General features: G+C 36.1%; 1 protein-coding gene across 4 annotated transcripts; it reads left to right on the top strand.

Moving 5' to 3' along the window:
• The first annotated feature begins 12,316 nt into the window (after window positions 1-12,316).
• On the top strand, window positions 12,317-21,284 carry LOC135678853 (uncharacterized). 4 transcript variants are annotated; one of them, XM_065192071.1, is made up of 21 exons: window positions 12,317-12,830; window positions 13,763-13,842; window positions 13,990-14,076; window positions 14,260-14,310; window positions 14,423-14,540; window positions 14,825-14,941; window positions 15,038-15,102; window positions 15,225-15,308; window positions 15,413-15,463; window positions 15,564-15,626; window positions 15,720-15,766; window positions 15,889-15,958; window positions 16,075-16,137; window positions 17,697-17,786; window positions 17,871-17,909; window positions 18,047-18,274; window positions 18,355-18,440; window positions 18,547-18,595; window positions 18,710-18,790; window positions 18,865-18,958; window positions 20,901-21,284. In XM_065192071.1, exons 1-21 carry the CDS (start codon window positions 12,713-12,715, stop codon window positions 21,119-21,121), a joined length of 1,902 nt encoding a protein of 633 aa, XP_065048143.1. In that variant the 5' UTR covers window positions 12,317-12,712; the 3' UTR covers window positions 21,122-21,284. The 4 variants fall into 4 exon arrangements, with proteins under 4 accessions (XP_065048143.1, XP_065048157.1, XP_065048149.1 ...); XM_065192085.1 differs by having other exon boundaries at window positions 12,318-12,830; window positions 14,885-14,941; XM_065192077.1 differs by having other exon boundaries at window positions 12,319-12,830; window positions 14,837-14,941.
• The last annotated feature ends 748 nt before the right edge of the window (window positions 21,285-22,032 follow it).

Raw genomic sequence — 22,032 nt, 5'->3', positions numbered from 1 at the left:
CATGACTTACAAATGATGCGTGAAGAAGAACGAGGACTCGTGTTCATGTGCTACCTCATCGAGCTTTGCCATAGTTAGCGAGCCACGTTTGTTGTCAGAACACTTGACCCAATTCACGAATGCACACCCCATGGCATTAGCTCTCCACATGTTTAATGATGACCCCCTAACAATGGAATGCATCACCTCCATCTTCGTATGATCATCAACATTCCTCTTGAAGATCTAATCCGGTGATGATTGTTAGGCTGACAGCCCACAAATTTAGCCCATAGTGGATTTTAATAGCCCACATCTCTTTAATTTAACCCTAGATCTAATAAGCAGGGTGTGGTGGCTGCAAAAATAGGGAGAAAAACTACAGCAACAAAGCAAAAAATTACAACAGCAACTTGATTCAAAAAGAGAAGAAAAGGATAGAAAAATAAGAGAAGGAAAGGGAAAAAGACAAGGACAACACAGAGACTGTTCTCAATCATCCATATAGTATTCTCATCTCAGGTTAGTTAAGATCTATAGTAGATTCTTGCTGTTATTACTTGGGGAGAATTTAGATATTATGCATAGTGACATAATCTTTGTATCCTAGTTATTCTCTTGAGATTGTTGCTTGGGTTTTGGGCAAAAGATTGAGATTTATATATTCATTATTCTTATAGTGCATTATCTTTGGTTTGCCTTATGGTTTTTACCCTTCACGTAAGAGGGGTTTTCCACGTAAATCTTGGTGTTATATTTGATTGTGATTTCCATTTAATTTTGCTGCGTTTTATGGCCTACTAATTTTGCAGGGTTTTGGTGATTTAATTTTTTGTGTTTGAATATGGAGGTTGTTAGAGCTAGCCCTAGGAAATTTACCAAAGGGTAATTTTGACAACCCAACAAAGACAATAAAGTAGAAATAATAAAAGAAGTGACAAGAACACCAGATTTACGTGGTTCGGTCAATTGACCTACATTCACGGACGAAGGAGGAACAAATCACTACTATAAAAGAGGGACTATTACAAATGCCTTAGGAAGATGTTCCTAGGCCATAAAACATGAAACTACTAAACAAGAAAAGCCTAAAGCAAACAATTAGGTTTTCTTGTGGTGCATCTGACTTCAAAGCTCATACCTTAATTTATATTTAAACAAGAGATACCAAGATTGATTTTCTTGATGTGGGACGATGTGGGACTATGTGGTACTTGCCAAAATAACAAATCTCCACCTTGGCATGTCTCAACAAAATTTGCTCCACCTTCTTCACAAAAGCTCCGACGGACAATCACCAACAATGAACACCAACCAAGTCTAACCACTGCTTGAACTTATAAATCGGAAGAGGTTTCGTAAGCATATCAGTTGGATTGTCCTTCGTATGCATTTTCTAAACAAGGACCTTTCCCTCAACAATGATATCCTGAATAAAATGAAAATTCACATCAATATGTTTCGTCCTCTCATGATACATTTGGTCTTTAGTCAAATGAATAGTACTTTGACTATCATAGTAAATTATAGTAATACCTTGATGTAGACATAATTCGCTCAACAAACCTCTTAACCATAAAACTTCTTTGATCGCCTTTGTCACTACCATATATTCTGCCTCTGTAGTAGAAAAAGCCAAGACAGGTTATAAGGAAACTTTCCAACTAACTGCACAACCGCCAATGCAAAAAACATAGCTGTCAAAGATCTTCATTTATCAAGATCTGCAGCATAATCAGAGTCGACGAAACCAACCAAAGTGTCACGATTTTTCCCAAACTCCAAACAAGCATCTGAAGTCCCTTGCAAGTATCTAAGAATCCATTTCATAGCCTACCAATGTGTTTTACCCGAATGAGACATATATCTACTAACCACACTAACTGCTTGTGAAATATCTGGACGAGTACAAACCATTACATACATAATACTGCTGATGGCACTAGAATATTTAACTTTCACCATATATTCTTCCTCTTCAACTGATTGTGGTGACTGAGTAGCAGATAGCCGAAAATGGCTAGCAAGAGGAGTACTCACTGGCTTAGCATTTTTTATACCAAACCTTTCCAAGACTTTCTTGAGGTAATTTTTCTGAGTCAGAAATAATTTTCCAACTCCTCGATCTCTTTTGATCTCCATGCCAAGAATTTTCTTAGTTGCTCTCAAATCTTTCATTTCAAATTTACTACTCAGTTGCATTTTCAAAGTGTGAATTTCTGACAAATTCTTAGCTGCAATAAGCATGTAATCAACATAAAGTAACAAATACATAAAAGAGCCATCAGTTAATTTCCGAAAGTAGAGACAGCTATCATACATGCTCCTCATGTAACCATGACCCAACATAAAAGAATCAAACCTCTTATACCACTATCTTGGAGACTGCTTCAATCCATACAAGGATTTCTTTAACAATCAAACATGGTCTTCCTTACCATCAACTTCAAATCCATGAGGTTGCTCCATGTAAATTTGTTCTTCAAGTTCACCATGTAAGAAAGCTGTCTTGACATCAAGTTGCTCCAATTCCAAATCATACATGGCAACTAAAGTAAGCAAAACACGAATAGAGCTATGTTTAACAATATATGAAAATACGTCATTAAAATCAACACCATGTACCTGACTATAGCCCTTTACAACTAATCGTGCTTTGTACCTTGCATCTTCAACCCTTGGAATACCTTCCTTCCTTTTGAAGACCCATTTACATCCAACAATTTTATTACCCGAAGGCGGCTTAACAAGATCTCAAGTTCTATTCCGATGGAGAGATTCAATTTCTTCATTCATCATAATTAATCACTTAGCGGAATTATCATAAGAAACTGCATCTGAGTAGGAAGTAGGCTCACCAACTTCACTTGTTTCTTCTGTAACAAACAAAGCATATGCAACCAAATTTGCATATCTTTGTGGTGGTCGAATATTTCTCCATGGTCTATCCTTGGCTATGGAATATTGCTATTTCTCTAGATCAACTTTGTTAGTAGACTCAGGACCATCTACTGGTATTCTTTGAGTAGAAGAGTTAGGCTGAAAAGAATTAGAACTATCAATCTCAAGCTCCACCTGCTTCTGCGCACTATCATTTGTATAACTAGTATATTCTTCTTTAGAAGATAACATAGACAATTCATCAAAAGTAACGTCTCTACTGATTACAAATTTTGGGGATTTGAGATCAGAACACCATAATTTGTATCCTTTCACCCTAGAAGCATACCCAAGAAAAATACACTTTTTCGCTCGAGGCTCTAATTTTCCTTCATTTATATGCATGTATGCTGGACACCCAAAAATTTTTAAATCAGAGTAATCAACAGGAGTATCTAACCAAACTTCCTCTGGAGTTTTAAAGTTAAGTGTTGTAGAAGGAGCGCGGTTGACAACGTAACAAGTCATATTAATCGCCTCTGCCCAAAAGTCCTTTGTCAACCCTACATTTGAGATCATACACCTTGCTCTCTCTAAGAGTGTTCTTTTCATACGTTTGGTCACACCATTTTGCTGAGGCGTCATCCTAATAGTGCGATGCCGAATAATTCCTTCATTTTTGTAGAATTCATCAAAGTCACCTTCATAAAATTTCATGTCATTATCTGTTCGAAGTCGCTTAATCTGTTTACCTGTTTGCTTCTTAATCAAAGCATTCTATTATTTAAAGGTTAGAAAAATATCATTTTTATACTTCAGAAAATAAACCTAAACTTTTCTAGAATAATCGTCAATGAAAGTCAATATATACCTGACGCCACCCTTAGACTGAACATGAGTTGGACCTCAAAGGTCTAAATGAATATAGTCAAGAGTACCTTTCGTTTTGTAAACTGCCGGAGAATTGAAGCTGACTCTTTTCTACTTTCCAAAAATGCAATGTTCACAAAAATCCAATGGCCTAGTACTCTGTCGACAAAGTAGACCCCTTTTGTTCAATATGCTCAAGCCTTTTTAGCTCATATGACCCAAACGCATATGTCATAATTTGGTGATGTCAGAATCAGATAATGATGATGATGAGACTGTAATTGAGCCGGTGACAGTAGTTCCCTACAAAATATATAAGCTACCAGACCTACAAGCTTTCATAACAATAAGGGCACTTCTGGAAACTTTCGTAACTCCACCTTTAGCAGTGTATTTATACCCAAGAGCCTCTAGAGTGCCTTAAGAGATGAGATTATTTTTTAAATCAGGAACATGTCTAACATTAGTGAGTGTCCTTATAATACCATCATGCATTTTAATTCGGATTGTGCCTTTTCCAACAATATCACACGCGGTATTATTGCCCATCAAAACAATTCCACCATTACAAGATTCATATATAGAAAATAAATCTCTATTAGGACACATGTGATAATAACAACCTAAATCTAAAATTCATTCATTTGTAGACCTCGTCCTATCATCAATAGCAGAGAAAATATTTCCAATATTCTGATCAGTTGCTACACTAGCTTCAATGGATTCAGTAGTTTTCTCAATAATTTTTTTCTTTTGCTTTAATTTATTTTTCAATTTAAAGCAATCAATCTTAATGTGCCCTATTTTATGACAATATCTGCACTCCAAATTTCTATGTTTGGATTTAGATCTAGATTTAGATCTACTACTGTCAAATTCCTTTTTATTTATTCTCCTCCTAACAATCAGACCTTCAGCCTGATTCTTTCTACTTTCCCTAGTGATATCCCTGTCTATCTACTCTTTAGATTTTAGTACAAATTTAATTTCCTGATATGAAATTGTTTCTTTTCCATAAATCATAGTATCACGGAAATGCTTAAAAAATTAGGGAAGAGAACATAAAAGTAACAGGACATTATCTTCATCATAATTTTTTGCATATATATTCTCCAAATCCATAGCTAAGGAATCAAACTTATCAAGATGTGAGAGCATAGATGTACCTTTAGTCATCCGAAGCATATACAAACTCTACTTCAAGTAGAGATGATTCTCCATTGTCCTCTTCATATATAAGGCTTTAAGTTTGTCCCACATGCTCTTAGCCGTAGTCTCCATAGCTACCTCCCGTAAAACCTCGTCAGAGAGATTTAGAATAATGCTTGATCAGATTTTCTTATTCATACCCGCAAGATCTTCCTTTGATGTACCATCTGAAATGTTCTCAGCTCCCTATAGTGTCAAATAAACTCCGTCTTGAACCAGAATGGCCTCAATCTTGAGTTGACACATGCCGAAGTTGACATTTCTATCGAATTTCTCGATAACGATCTTTGTTATTGTTATTGTTGCCAAAAGATCCCGAAATCAGGCTCTGATACCAGTTTGTTAGAGCTAGCCCCAGGAAATTTACCAAAGGGTAATTTTGGCAACCCAATAAAGATAATAAAGCAGAAATAATAAAAGAAGCGACAAGAACACTAGATTTACGTGGTTCGGTCAATTGACCTACATCCACGGACGAAGGAGGAGCAAATCACTACTATAAAAGAGGGACTATTACAAATGCCTTAGGAAGATGTTCCTAGGCCATAAAACATGAAACTACTAAACAAGAAAAGCATAAAGCAAACAATTAGATTTTCTTGTGGTGCATCTGACTTCAAAGCTCATGCCCTTATTTATAGTTTAAACATAAGATACCAAGATTGATTTTCCTAATGTGGGACTATGTGGGACTTGCCAAACTAATAGAGGCTGGTAGTGTTTCTCACATGATTAACTTAAATGGAAATAAATGGATAATATGAAAACCAAGAATAGAAGATCTCTTGTATTGTAAAGACTTGTATAGACCTTTGTAGGGGGATAGTGCAAAGCCCGTAACTATGACAAATGATGAGTGGAAGAGGTTAGACTAAAAAATAGTTGGGTTTATTTGACAGTGGCTCGATGACAATGTCTTTCATCATGTTTCTATTGAAAATTCTACATATTCTATTGGAAAAAAGTTGGAAGATCTCTATGAAAGAAAAACAGTTGGCAACAAAGCTTTCTTGATTAGAAAATGTGTAAACTTGAAATATAAAGATGGTGCTTCTATTGTTGAGCATTTGAATAAAATGTAGAGTATCACTAACCAATTATCCTCTATGAAAATGTCTTTTGATGATAAGTTGCAAGCATTGTTACTTCTTAGTTTATTACCAGAAAGTTGGGAGACACTGGTGGTTTCCCTCAATAATTCTATGTTAGATGGTGTTGTCACAATGAGTCAAGTAACAAGTAGTTTATTGAATGAGAAGTTGAGAAGAAAGAACTCAGTAACATCTTAGAATGATTCACATGCACTTATCTCAAATAAAAGAGAAAGGTCAAAGTCCAAGGATAAAAGCAGTTCACGCATGGGTAGAAGCAAGTCAACATCAAGAAAAGATATTATTTGCTATAACTATGGTGAGAAAGGACATTATAAGAACCAATGCAAGCAACCTAAGAAGAGCAAGAAAAAAAGAAAAGAAGTGGAGACTATAAAGTAAAAATATAATACTGTAGCTATAATGCATTGTGCTGATTATTTGATTTTGTCCCCTTTTGATGATATTTTTTTCTTATGTGTATCAGGATCTTGAGTGGGTGATTGACACATGTATTTCTTATCATGCTACACCATAGAGGGAATTTTTTGCTACCTACAGGTTTAAAAATTTTGGTGTTATCAAGATGGGTAACTATGACATGACAAACATTATTGGCATTAGTGATATCAACATAAAAACCAACCTTGGCTGTAAGTTGGTGCTTAAGAATATGAGGTATATGGTTGACTTGAGACTGAATTTAATTTTAGTTGGAAGACTAAATGATGAAGACTATGATAGCATATTTCACAAAGGACAATAAAAGCTTAATAAAGGTTCTCTTATTATGGCTAGTGGAAAGAAATGTCAAACTTTTTATAGGTTGTAGGCCAAAGCTTGTGGTAAGCAGTTAAATACTACAGAGAAAGACTTCAACATGAAGTTGTGACATAAGCAACTAAGACACATGAGCGAGAAGGGGCTACAAGCTCTTTTCAAGATAGAGTTATTGTCATACCTCAAAGGTACACGTTTGAACCCTTGTATTGATTATTTGGTTGGTAAACAATACAGAGTTTCATTTGCTAATCTTGCTTTATCTAGCAACATGCACTTCTTAGATTGTGTTTATACAAACCACTCCTTTGAGGACAAAAACTCCTGGTGGATCTGTTAATGTTCTTAATATCAATCGTACACTTTATTTTTTCACTTTTATAGATAATTTTTCTAGGAAAATTTGGGCCTATGCTATGAAGATCAAAGATCAGGTAATTAATATTTTCAAAGAGTTTCATGCAAGAGTTGAAAGGGAGATAGAAGGGCAATGCATAAGATCAGATAATGGTGGTGAGTACATAGGATTATTTAATGATTATTGCAAGTCATATCCAACATGAAATGGCAGTTCTTGGTACACCTCAACATAATGTTATTGCAGAGAGGATGAACTGCACCATCATTGGAAATATCAGATGTATGCTTTTACAAGCCAAGCTACCTAAAATGTTTTGGGATGAGGCTTTGAGGACTGCAGTTGATGTGATCAACTTGTCACCATGTACAACCCTAGATCCCTAGATGGTGATGTTGTAGAGTATGTATGGTCAAGGAAAGATGTTTACTATAAGCATTTGAGAGTGTTTGGTTGTTGTGCATTTGCACATATTTCAAACAATGAGAGGTCCAAGCTGGATGGTAAGACAAAAGAATGTATTTTTCTTGGCTACTTACATGATCAGTTTGGTTATAGGCTTTGGGATCCAGAAAAATAGAAGGTCTTTAGAAGTAGAGATATGGTCTTCTTTGAGGATCAAACCTTTGAGGATTTAAAAAAGAAGGCACCAGCCAAGACTTTTATAGAATGATTAGCAGATTGTGACCCAGTTACTCCTCCAGTATATTAGGGTGATAGGGGAGATGTGCAGGAAGATAATGTAGAGCCCGATGTTGATCTACCTGTAGGATATGTTGAGCAAGAAGAAGTTGGAGAGCAACTTCCCACATAACCTCAATTGAGAATATCTTTTAGATAATGTAAACCTTCCAGAAGATACTCTACAGATGAGTATGTGATGCTTACTGATTGAGGTGAACTAGAGAGTTATTATGAAGCAATTGAAAGTGAGTAGAAAAAAAAGTAGTTAGTTGCTATGCAGGAAGAGATTGATGCTCTACAAAAGAACCACACATATAATTTGGTGCAACTACTAAAGGGAATAAAGGCCTTGAAGAACAAGTGTGTTTTTAGATTGAAGACTCAAGAATATTGTTCTCAACCAAAGTAAAAAGCTAGATTGGTTGTGAAAGGCTTTGGTCAAAAGAAAGGTATTGACTTTGAAAAGATTTTTTCTCCTGTTGTTAAAATGTCTTCTATTCGTGTTGCTCTTGGTATTACTGCTAGCCAAGACTTGGAGGTTGAGTAGTTAGATGTAAAGACAACTTTCCTTCATGGTAATTTAGAGGAGAAAATTTATATGAAGCAACTAGAATGCTTCAAAGTCAAAGGTAAAGATAACTTTGCCTACAAATTGAGGAAGAGTTTGTATAGGCTGAAGCAAGCTCCAAAATAGTGGTACAGAAAGTTTGATTCATTTATGACTGAAAATGGATATAAAAGAACGACTTTAGATCATTGTGTTTATATCAAACGGTTTGGTGAGGATTTTATTATTCTTTTACTTTATATTGATGACATATTTATTCTTATGAAAGATATGTCTACAATTGACAGGTTGAAGAAGGAACTGAGTTAGTCTTTTGTAATGAAGGATACGGGGCCAACAAAACAAATATTGGGCATGCAGATTTTCAGTGACAGAAAAACTAAGAAGATTTGGTTATCACAGGAGAAATACATTGAGAAGGTTTTGGAAATGTTCAGTATGAGCAATGCAAAGTAGTTAGTTCTCCTCTTATAGGTCACTTCAAGTTGTGTTTAGAATAGAGACCGTCAAGTAATGAGGAGAAAGAGAAAATGTAAAAGATTCCTTATGCTTCAGTAGTTGGAAGTTTAATATATACAATGGTATATACGAGGGCGAACATCGCATATGTAGTAGGTGTTACTAACAGATTTCTTACAAATCTAGGTAAAGAGTACTGGGTAGCAGCAAAGTGGATTTTTAGATATCTCAAAGGGAGCTTTAAGGTTTGTTTAAGCTTTAGAGGTGGATCACATATGTTGACAGGTTACACAAATGCAGATATGACAAGAGATATTGATGCGAGAAAGTCTACATCAAGTTTTATACTTACTTTTGCTGGGGGAGCTGTGTCATGGTAATCCAGATTGCTAAGGTATATTGCTCTCTCCACCACAGAGGCAGAATATATTATTGCTACAGAGGTTGCAAAGAAATATTATGGATGAAAGAATTCTTATAAGAATTGGGGCTGAAATAGAAAAATTATGTGATGAATTGTGACAACAAGAGTGACATCTATTTGTGTAAGAACATAATTTTTCATTCTAAGTCAAAGCATATAGATGTCAGATACTACTGGATTCGAAATGTACTTGAAGAGAAGCAATTACAACTTCAGAAAATTTACATAGATGATAACGCAGCAAACATGTTGACAAAGACCTTATCAAAAGAAAGATATGAGATATATCGATGATCGGCATGACTTCATATTGATGAGTCATGGGATAATCTCTCTTATGAGCTAAAGGGGAGGTTATTGGGCTGATAGCCCACAAATTTAGCCCATAGTGGGCTTTAATAGCCCATAGCCCACTTCCCTTTAATTAAACTCTAGATCTAATAAGGGGGGTGTGATGGCTACGAAAATAGGGAGAAAAACCATAGCAACGAGACAAAAAATTACAACAGCAACTTAATTCAAAAAGAGTAGAAAATGATAAAAAAAAATAAGAGAAGAAAAAAAGAAGAAGATAAAGATAACACAAAGAGACTATTCTTAATCATCTAGGTAATATTCTCATCTCATGTTAGATCAGATGTATAGTAGATTTTTACTATGATTATTTAGGAAGAATTTGGATATTGTGTACAGTGACGTAATCCTTATTCTTTTGAGATTGTTATTTAGGTTTTGACAAAAGACTGAGATTTATATATTTATTATTATTATAGTAGATTATCTCTAGTTTATCTTATAGTTTTTACCCTTTACGTTGGAGGGATTTTCTACGTAAATCTTATTATTCTATTTGATTGTGATTTTCATTTAATTTCATTATGTTATGACCTACTAATATTCGTTCGTATACAAAAATTTATTATTATTATTTATATCACAAGGTAAAGACTTATATTTCCCAATTAGTAAACCCGCCTTAAACGTATGCTTGGTTCTCTTATTGTTCTACTCCTGAACTGAACTGGGAGCCAACACCAGTTTTGATATATGGGAAGACAGCAGGGAACTGTATGCATGCATTGGGTCTTGGAATCATTCCGGAAGCGGTCGCCACTGCTTGAAATGGAAATTGTAGTATTCGCTCTCGATCTTTTGGGGTCAACAGCCCTCGTGAGACACAAGATGAGATGCCCATGAAGACAAGGCTTGTGTCATTAGATTCATTAGAACAAACATGTGGCGAAGATTAGAGATTAAGATTCAAAATATGAAGGTGACAACAAATCAGAGTCTTTTCTTACACTATTACCAACTTTACTCGTTTAATCCAAATTTAGTTACTCTTCGATAAGCTGCATAGGTATGACAATAAAAATAGATATCTGAAATGAATACTCCATCGAATGTCTTATCATATAAGAATAAAATTTATGGATAATCTATTGTTATCTTTGGAACCCTTAACCTATCATATGTGAGCGAGATATATCATTACCAGACCAATAGTTTATTATGTGATCATGACATAATTCGGAATCAGCAAGGAGATCCTGATTCCCGTTCCTATCGTACATACTTACCATGAATACGTTAATCGGCCAACCTACCTGCTTTGTTATTGGAGTTAGAAAAGGGCCCCATCTCAAGGACTTGGGTCTTCGTTTCGTTAGTATCTGCTTTGGGCCAGTCGCAGGGTGTCCTCCCCGCGTGGGTCCCATTTACCCAGCCATACGAAGGCCACGTGGGAATATACACGTTCCCTTGACGTGGCAGTTTTGACGGGCGAACGCCCGTAGCCGGGAAACGTGGACCACGATACCGCCGACTCGGCCCGTACCTTATCATCGTCAACGTCGACTCGACCGGGCCCCAGCTGACAAGGAAATGACGGAGCACTACAGTTGACCATCCCCCCACCCTCATGTGCGGTGATAACGTGGGTGTGATACGCAAGGGCCCTTTCCGGATCCTCCCTTGGACTAGCGTGGCTTTCCTGTTTCGAACCAGGCAAGAACCAGGTTCTCCTTTGCCTCCCACATGCTCGTACTGACGTCATGGAGCTAACACGACGTCATCAACCATTCAATATTGCTGGGGAAAATCGTGTCCTCTGCCTCGATCATGATAGCAGATCTGCAAAGCTTCTTCCAGTTGACGAACTATAATAGATTCGTTCGTTAATGATAGTTTTAGTTGACGAACTGCTAAATAAAGTGGTAATGTGGCCTAATTTCGTGCCGTGTGGTCAAATCTGGTGACCAAACACTTCAATCTTCCTCTTTTCTCCCTCAAATTGGCTACAAAGTCTAATTTGCTCGTGTTGAATTAGCTTGATGTGATATCGAATCTGAAAGGGGCAGATGCGATGTCTTCTGGCCAAGTCTCACTTGTCTACGGTCGATAATGTAGCACGTAGCAAGAAACACTGTAAATTACTACTAAGAAACTTTCACTACAAGTAGCACATAGAATTGCATTTAGTGCAATGCTTATTTGTTCCACGTAAACTGTGGTCGTAATAACCATAGCACACAGTTAACAGGTGGCCGTATAATGGATGTTGAAATCGTTGTCGTGATGAATGAAAAAACACAGGAGCAGCGTGGTTCATAGATCGCTTGTCCTTATCTCAACTCGACGGTGTTTTGCACAAGAGAATCTTTGGATCTGAACCCTTTCGGCGCTAATGGCGCCGAAATTGATACGTGATGCAGATGTTGTTTGTTGCGATGCAGCATAACGTGTTTGGTGTTTAAGCCTTCGCTGGACTGCTGCTTTTTCCCGGCAGCTACAACCTTCCTGAGATGATGTAATCTGATCGTAAGCAGATAATTTAGTTTAACTCTTTTGACCAATACTTAAGACCAGCAGAATACGATTGGAATCCAGGTGTAATTTTATGACAAGCATGCTTGCGTAGATGGCGAAGGACATCCTCGAGCAAAGCGGCGGATACGTCCTGATCGTGTAAGTCGGAGGACGACAAAGCTGGGTCGACGTAAAGCTCTCATTAAAATGGTAGAGAAGCAGAGGGAGCATGATGTTCTTTTGAGGACGGCATCGGTTGCGATGCGTTATTTTTTTGGATTTCTTTTTAGACGATTAATTTTTGGGTTTATGAGAGGGAAGGAAAAAGAATGTGGAAAAAAATGTCAAATTTACATTTTAGTGGCAATGAAAAAAATGTAACTTTCAGCTAAAGTTTTTTGTTTTAAGTAGAAAGCTTGGAAGAAAGTATATAATGACCTTCTCTGCTTCTTCTCATCCCACACTTCTTCGCCGTAACGAGAGAGAGAGAGAGAGAGAGAGAGAGAGAGGAAATTGTTCCGCTTGCTAATTTTCGCTTTTCAATTCGAGTGAGCTTCTTTACTAGTCGTTTTCTTCATTGTGGGTGTGTGTATGTGAGAGAGATGAAGTACGTGTTGGTGACGGGGGGAGTGGTCAGTGGACTGGGGAAAGGGGTGACGGCGAGCAGCATTGGAGTCCTCCTCAAGGCATGCGGGCTCCGAGTGACGGCGATAAAGATTGGTACTTTTCTCCTCTCTTTGATGCCTCTGTTCCAAGTGATCGAGCTTTCCAGTATCTTGTTCACATACGAGAAGTTTCTTGTCTCGGGAATGAGGCTTGTTTGGGGCGTCAGCTTTCCCTTTTACCGATTAAAATTGCCGTTTGTTTTGTCTCTTTTCTTGCGGATGTTTCGCTCAGAGATGGTCGGTCTGGTCTCTCGTTGGAGAAGGAACAATCTTTTCATCACTGGTTTCCAGGGAGAGTAATCTGTTCTCACTTTGGCAAACCATCATCTCTAGCTTTTCATTTACAAGAGGAACAATCATGCCAACATGGTATCATTTTTAGCATGGTAATTGCGTTGTCTATCTTTAGGGCCGCTGGTTCACAATATGACTTGTGAAATAGGGCAGCTTGTTTATTTTTGTTTCGGCAACAGTTGTTCTTCAGTTCTTTGTCAACCTGGATTTTATTTTCCTTGCCGTTTGCTTTGGGATCTTTAAGTTTTTTTCAACTCTGCTGTAGTTCTGTAGCCTTTTAATTTGGGAGATATCATGCAGATTTTCAGTCATTAAGATGAGAATAACAACAACCTTGAAACTTCAGGATATGATATATAGCATTTATCTCCAGTAACTAGAACTGGGAACACTTAATTCATATTGAAACAAGCATTTATTCATTTATTTCTAATTCTTGTTTAAGCAATCTAAAAGGCTGAGGATTCAGTCAAAACAGATTCATATGTGATGGCAAAAGGGAACAATTAGCAAAACAATCACCCTTCCCCTCCAATTTCTTTCACAGACAAATAAAATTGAAAGGTGCTCTGAAGTTATTGTGTTTGAAGTCTGTGTTAATAGTAGAGTCTCAGTTGTGTGGTTCACAATGTCACTTTGTTGCTTTTGTTTTGCCAAGGATGACTTACCTTCCACTCGTGGTATTCTTTGCAGATCCTTATCTAAATACTGACGCTGGGACAATGTCCCCGTTTGAGCATGGCGAAGTGTTTGTCTTAGATGATGGCGGTGAGGTAACTAATAGTTCTTGCTACATTTTTGTGCCTGCTATCTTTGTCCCACATGCCTTCTATTTCAACTGTTATATCTTATTGATTTTTATTCTAGAAATAATTCTTTTTCTTCTTTGTTTCGCTTTGGCTGAAGATTTATTTTTGCAGGTGGACTTGGTTCTTGGAAACTATGAAAGGTTTCTTGATGTCAAGTTAACTTGTGACAATAGCATCACAACTGGAAAGATCTATCAGGTACCAAATATATCCATGCCTTCCCTATTAACTGGTCTAACTATGCTGCATTTATGAACTACTTTGACATGTATGCTACAACTATATTTTGTACTTTTACATTCATCTTTGAATTTTCTTTTGCAAACATTGTCTATCTTTGCTCTATCAACTTACCATTATTTTCTTATTGTTTTGTGATAGTTTGTCATTGACAAGGAGAGAAGGGGAGACTATCTGGGGAAGACAGTCCAGGTATGAGTCCTGCCTGCAGCTTTTCTCTTAAAAAATCATCTGATCTGTTTGGATCATAATTTGGTTATTATCCTAGTAGTCCTGAACCTCTCTCAATGTTTGTTGTACCAAGGTCATGCCGCACATGACAGATGCCATACAAGAGTGGATAGAACGTGCAGCTATGATACCCGTGGATGGGGAAGAAGGGCCTCCGGATGTTTGTGTAATAGAATTGGGTGGAACCATAGGTATATCATCTTGTTTGATTTTCCTCATACAAAGATGAGATATTATATATATATATATATATATATATATATGTATATATATATGTATGTATATATATATGTATGTATATATATATGTATGTATATATATATGTATGTATATATATATGTATATATATATGTATGTATATATGTATGTATATATATATGTATATATATATAATATTTATATATATCAGCCAGAAACTTGGCAATTTATTTATGGATAATTATGATTTTCATGATGTTACCCATAGTGGTGTAAGTATGCGGTGCAGGGACCACGATCTTTTCACGGCATAACGACAGTGGAATTCTTCATGCAGGAGATATAGAATCTATGCCATTTATAGAAGCTTTGGGTCAGTTCTCTTACCGTGTAGGTGAGGAGACCTGCTTAGAGTCAACTATCTCTTACAATCAACTTATCATCTCAGTCATTTTTACACGAGTGTTTCTCCAAATCAATCTTCTTACAGGTCCTGATAACTTTTGTGTGGTCCATGTCAGTCTTGTTCCTGTTCTAAATGAAGTCGGTGAGCAGGTTAGGGGTGTAGCATAGTATACATACTCCATACACAAAATTGAGCAACAGTTCATCTTGCAGTCTATATGTTCAGTGTGGTCTTTCAATTTGATAATAATTTGGTTTAAAAAACTTTGTAGAAGACTAAGCCAACACAACATAGTGTTTGGGGCCTAAGAGGACTTGGGTTGGCACCTGACATTCTAGCCTGCCAGAGCACTAAGGTTTCCACTCAATTTTTTTTGTCCATCCACCATCTCCTTTTAAGTTTCTTTAGTTATCATTTTACTTTAGCCTATGATAGTTCCGATTCTTATGCTTTTGTTAGGCACTGGATGAAAACATAAAAGAGAAACTTTCAAGATTTTGCCATGTCCCGGTATTCTTCTTAAGTTCTAATTATTTCTCCTTAACCTTTTTGCAATAAATGAATATATGTTTACCCCGAATGCTACTTGATCAATAAATTGTTTTTGCAGGTGGCAGATATCATTACTCTCAATGATGTTACAAATATTTGGCACATTCCTTTATTGTTGGGGGTAGAGTCTATTGTTTCTAATAAGATTGTGGATGTTATTATATTTTTGAAATATGTACTCCTGTACATTTAAACATTACTTTTGTCCCTGTAGGAGCAAAAGGCACATGAGACTATTATAAAGCTATTGAATCTTCAAGGGTTGGTCTGATTAACTTGTCCTTCTATTGCAATAATTTTGATAGTTCATCATCTTGATCTCTGCTTAATGATATCTAAATATAGATAGGCATGATATAAATATTCACTTTTTATTTGCATAGGATTGCTAAGGAACTTGCATTGGAAGAATGGACAAGTAGAGCCAGAAGTTATGACACCTTGCACGATCCTGTGAGCTCTCTCTCTCTCTCTTTCTCTCTCTCTCTCTCTCCTCTTTCTCTTTTACTCCTAAGTTAGGTGCCTTGGTTATTTTCTGGTTGCAGTTTGACCCATTTTGTTATTTTCAGGTTAGGATTGTGATGGTTGGAAAGTATACTGGCCAGTCTGATTCTTATCTCTCAGTATTGGAGGTGAATACATGTTTATTCAATGATATATATCCATGTTCCTAAATTCTGAACTCTGGTATTTGCTGGAAAGTTTTGCATTGATTATTTAATTTGAATTATTTAGTTGTTGTCATTAGCTGGACATGATAAATAGATAGTTCTTAATTTATCTCCACTTCTATGGTCCATCTATTGCAACTATTGGTTGCAATAATTGATTCAACAAAGAGATGATCATGCAATTAGTATATTTATGTACTTTAGATGCCTGGTGACAGTAAACTTTTCTAAATGTTGACATAACTCTTCATGGATTCTACATGTACATAGTTTCACATTAAAGCACATTGAGTTCAGATAAAATGCATATACCACTATCTCTAGAATATGTCTGTTGTCTTCGTCCTGTATTCAGAAACATTTCTACTTCGCAGTCTATCATAATGATAAGACCACAAACTTTTTTCTAGGACGAAATATCGGTTGAGGAATGCAAGTATGTTATTCGGGGAAACTGTAGCTAAGAAAGTACTTGACTAGGAAGTATTTGTTGCATTTATTATGCATTATATGATGTAGCAAAAGAACAATTGATATTGGATTCACAAAACACATATGGAAATAATATCTGGAAATTAATCAATCCCTGGCTGGTATTCAGCTTCGTCCATGTTGCCTGGAGATGATAGGATACTCATGTTGTTTTAGGACCTATAATCAATCACAATCTAAGTTTAATGGATTTCCCCAATTTTGCATTGTATCACAAAATGAGGAAGAATATGGTAATTGTATAGCTTGACCTGGCATACAATGTATTTTCCACCTGATTGGGCTCCTTCTTGGCCTTTATCACACCATTAGGAAACATAAAATGAAAGGTTCTTTGTTAATACTTCAAATGGTTTAAAAGCATGACAGTTGTGTCTACTACTTTTCTTAGTGCTTAGAAGATCTAACACGGATTTGATTAATTATTAGTGATAATAAATTACAGTTGGGTCTCTGTAATTCATCTAGCATGAAAGAGTCAAACATTATATACATGCTCTAAGACCTATCACATTTAGGTGGATGAAGGATTAATGGACTTGTAATGAGGATCCAAGTGAGATTAAAAGTCTCTGCACATTGATCCAGGGCAAGAGCAAAGGACAAATGGTGGAAAAGAGGGTGCCGGTCAATCAATGACATGCTCTTGTACTGTGATAATAATGGTTGGGTTAACATTATTCCCAAAAGCTTTGGCATGTAGGAAGAGGCTCGGCATTAAGCATAAAATCTAACTATTAGCACAAACATGCTCAGGCTATTTAGTTCTTTTAGAGGATTTATCCATATTTCTGATGTGCAATCTATGATTTAATCAGACAAAAGTTCAGTCATTGTGAGTGCTTTAAACTCTTTTTACAAATTATGGTTTCATAAAGATGCAAAATTTGGTTGATATTTTGTCCCATGTTTTTCTTTGGAATTTAAAAAGGAAGATTCGATAAGTTCCTCCCATTAGTTGATCTCATTAAATATGTGCTTCTCCAACTTATAAATTGTACCTGATTGTATCATCAATATATTTGCAGGCTCTTCTGCATGCTTCTATTGCTTGTTATAAGAAACTTGTGGTGGATTGGGTTCGACCTTCTGACCTTGAAGACAGTGCAGCAATAGAAGTCTGTTTATTTTTCAAAATCCTTCAGTCTTTGTTGCTGGTTCACATTTGAAACTGATGACTATATGATTAATCTCATTTACAGACACCTGATCTTTTTAGAGGAGCATGGAAACGGTTGAAGGTGAGTGTAATTCTCATTTATATAGTTGGTCTTAGATTCTTGAGACAATCTGCATTTTCAAGGTTTTAGCTGTAGTTTTAACAACAGTAGTAGGTTATACATTTTTGCCTGTAGCTATCTAATTATCTTCAGCTCAGGGTGCAGATGGCATACTAGTCCCAGGAGGTTTTGGAGATAGAGGGGTGGAAGGAAAAATTCTAGCTGCTAAATATGCCCGTGAAAACAATGTTCCATTTCTTGGAATTTGTCTTGGCATGCAAGTTGCTGTCATTGAATTTGCCCGTTCTATTCTGAACTTGCAAGATGCAAATAGCACAGAGTTTGATCCTGACACAACAAATCCATGTATTGTTTTTATGCCAGAGGTAACTAGTTTGGCCATCATTTTTGTTATTTCTATCAGGAATCTTCTGCAGCTTTACATATCTTATTATGACAAATAAAGGGTTCTAAGACTCATAAGGGAGCTACAATGCATCTTGGATCAAGGAGGACCTTTTTTGAGGTTCCTGACTGTATATCTGCTAAGTTGTAAGCAGACAAATATGCTTCTAAAATTTTATGCCCATTTCTGTTCTCATTTTTCTTCATTGCCCTTATGTAGCATAAATCTAAGTGAAGTTCACCTTCTCTTTAGGTATGGGAATGTCAGCTTTATCGATGAACGACATCGACACCGATATGAGGTCTGTTTATTTACACATAAATTGAGAACTTCAGTATAATGTTCTAATTTGAGATGCTTAAATAGATACATAAGTTTTGGGAAATTTGTTTATGCTGGATTATTATGTCCACAGGTAAACCCTGAAATGGTTGCAGAACTTGAAAAGGCTGGTCTCTCTTTTGTTGGTAAAGATGAAACCAAAAGACGAATGGAGGTATGCATACGATGGCATAGACCTGAATTTTGTGAAAATTTTGAATTCTTTTAAATATTTATAAGCTGGTGCAGATTGTTGAGTTCCATGCTCATCCTTATTTTATTGGTGTGCAATTTCATCCGGAGTTCAAGTCAAGACCTGGAAAACCCTCTGCCCTATTTTTAGGTAATGCTTCACTCAGAAACATGTCCATTTGTCTGTAGCAGCATATGCCGCACTTCCTCTAGTCTAAATTCACCCTAGAAATGGTCCTTGTTCTTTCACTATATCTCGGAATGTCTTTTTTAATTTTCATTTAACAAGTCTACACATAATTGACCTGCTCATCTTTTCAGATTAATGATTTCATAATCCATGGTTTCATCATTTTTCCTTTCCTTTTAGAAGAAAAAATTACCAACTCCTAAATAATTCTGTCCTATTGCCAACTTATTGCTTCTAACCCATCAATTCTCATTTACTTTCCTCTAAATACTGAATTTGGAACTCAGATGCTGTCTGTGTTAGCAAATACTTTTGGTTTCATGCACAATGCTGATGGGTCTATTAGTTGGACACTTCTACTCATATTGTAGAGATGATTTTGTTGCTGTAACCACTGTAGTTGAAGTGCAATAATTCTTAGGCAAAATTGCATATTAATATATATATTCATATGAAATCACAAAATATATATTCACATTTGTGTCTCTCTCTATATATATAGAGATACAAAAATGAAAATCACTAACTTTGAAGGGAAATACATGTGTGTGTATATATATATTGAAGCTTTGAGTTATGAACCACAATAGCATATTTAAGTCTTTGAGTTATGCAGGAACGCACATCCTAAATCTAAGTTTTGAGTGTGTTTATAACTTTATACACACACACACACACACACACACTCTAAATTTAGATTTAGGATGTGCATTCCTGCGTAACTCAAAGACTTAAATATGCCATTGCGGTTCATAGCTGTAATTCACTACTAATATTTATAATTACATCGAAGCTGGAATCGACATTAATATTCCGTTAGGTTGGTTGTTCTTTGGCATTCTGTGACCTTCCTGTCAGCTTCAAATCTTCAACTCTCTTTCAGTAATTAATGTAATTATTAAAATATCAATTTCGTATGGCTTGTTGTTGTATGCATTAAAAGATCTTTTTTTTTTCAAAATTAAAATATCTATTTCTGATTTTAAGATTGTAGCATGCAGTGAAAAGAAGAGAAAAAGGAAAACCAAAGACTGTTGCAATGAACAGAAAAGAAAGAATGTGAGTAAATAAATGGTGAAATAATAATAAGGATATATTATACATTTATTTTTTAAATATAAATTAGCTACTAATAATCATGATTAAAGGGTGAGTAAGAAGGAATGCTAAAGGACCATTCAGTGGTTCTCGTGTGCCCCTTTGTGTCACCGACCACCTGTGGGTAAGGCAGAGAAATGAATAGAGAATGATAAGAGGGCAATTACACCGCTTGGGCTCTGCACTTCAGCCTTGTTGGTGTTAGATGTTATGATTAACTTCTAATGGGATAGGCAGGCTCATATATTCTCTCCATTGTATATTTGCAATTGCTTTTCAGTACAATTGAGAATTTTTCTCTGATCATCTTCTGCTATTGCTTCCAAGCATGATGATGACTCGATGATTATGGCTGTTTATTGTACGTCGAGCAGATGAGCATGTTTATCATGCGCCTTTTGTAGAAATATTATATGCTTTTTTTGGTAATGAACTTTGGATGTCCTCCTTGTTTGTTTTTGTTGAAGTTCATTATACAAGGTTACAGTGGATGTTTATAGTCATATAGTTTACTCCATATGAGAAAGTGTTATATTGATATTGCTTTGTGTGGTACTGGCTTGGCTGTGTTATCACAATTCCATTTTTATATGAAGCTTTCTGAAGGGCTGAGTGCTAATGTATGCATCTCTTGTTCATTTAGGCTTTCTGATGGTTGTTTGAATTCAGACTACTATCCATGAATATCTCACTTTTATGACCTGTTATGTTATTTTCATGCCTTTCTTCTGATTCCACATTCATGTCAGGAGAATGAAGTTGAGTCTAGCATCTCTTGATCATAGCAATATTAATTATTTGGCAGGACTCATTGGAGCTGCATGTGGGCAACTCGATACTTTGCTGCAAAATCCCAGCCATTGTAGCAACCCAACAAAAAGACATATCTTTAGCAACAGCTTCTCACCTGTGAAATCCAACAGGAACACGAACTTGAAGAAGCCTGTAAAGAGCCTGCCAGATAGGAACCTCTACTCCAACGGCAACGGTGTTCATGTCGAATTAACCATGGTTTCTGACGAATAAGCTGCAGGAATGGTTCTCGCTCCAGGGTTTTAGCAGGGGACAACCATACATTTCCTTCAGCCAGTTACTTAATCTCGCTTTCTTTATAGGTTGGAAAATGTTGTGCATTCGTCTAAAAGACTTTGGTTTCATGATCTTTATATCGAGAATGCCTTTCTTAGCATTTTTAAGTCTTCTGTAAGCCTACTAGTAGCATCGATGTACATATGTTTCAGGAAGATAAATATATATATAATTGTGTTTCGTCGGTGCTTAACATCGGTTATCACTAATTATTGGTCCTTCGCATGGTTTGTTTTCTTCTTATGCTGAAAACATTGGCTTTCCAGATTGTGCAGGGCCATAATTGAGTAGTCCTTGTTTGATTTCTTTCCAGATAGGGTGGACTAAAAGTATATTTTATGTTCTTATCATACTTGATTAAAGTGTATATTTCAAGTCATTATTCGAGATTCATTTGCACTCCTGCAGCCTGTAGAATGCATCAAGTTTCAACTGAGCTCTTCTTATTCAGCTTGTTAAATGTGTAATTCTGCAAACTGTAGATGGCAGGAAGTTCTGCAAACCAAATTGAAGTGTGCTCTACATGCATCAAACAGTGGGCTTCTTATGTTGCCTGCTAGTTTTGCTGTTTCTCCAGCTAAACCGTTCGGTTTAAACGAACCACTCGAGAATTCAAATAGAACCGGACCAATGGTTCAACGGTTCTAAGTCGAACTGGGATCGGATTCTAGCGGTTTAATTGCAGTTCCTGAAAATTGAAATCGAACCGAAATTGAAATCTTTGGTTTCAAACCGATTAAAATTAAGAAAAACAATTAATATATAAATAAAATCCTTTAATGACTTAGATATGTATATATATATATATATATATATATATATATATATATATATATATATATATATAT

The sequence above is a fragment of the Musa acuminata genome, chromosome BXJ1-1, assembly GCF_036884655.1.
Source record: "Musa acuminata AAA Group cultivar baxijiao chromosome BXJ1-1, Cavendish_Baxijiao_AAA, whole genome shotgun sequence".
Taxonomy (NCBI): domain Eukaryota; kingdom Viridiplantae; phylum Streptophyta; class Magnoliopsida; order Zingiberales; family Musaceae; genus Musa; species Musa acuminata.
The sequence above is the reverse complement of the archived record's forward strand: the minus strand, read 5'-3'. Positions and strand labels throughout refer to the sequence as shown.

Bases quoted from the DNA above. Each gene is read 5' to 3' on its own strand.
- LOC135678853 (XM_065192071.1), top strand. From the start codon at position 12,713: ATGAAGTACGTGTTGGTGACGGGGGGAGTGGTCAGTGGACTGGGGAAA. The intron at 14,311-14,422 runs GTATGAGTCCTG...TGTTGTACCAAG, and splicing joins ATCTGGGGAAGACAGTCCAG to GTCATGCCGCACATGACAGA. The intron at 15,959-16,074 runs GTGAGCTCTCTC...TGTTATTTTCAG, and splicing joins ATGACACCTTGCACGATCCT to GTTAGGATTGTGATGGTTGG.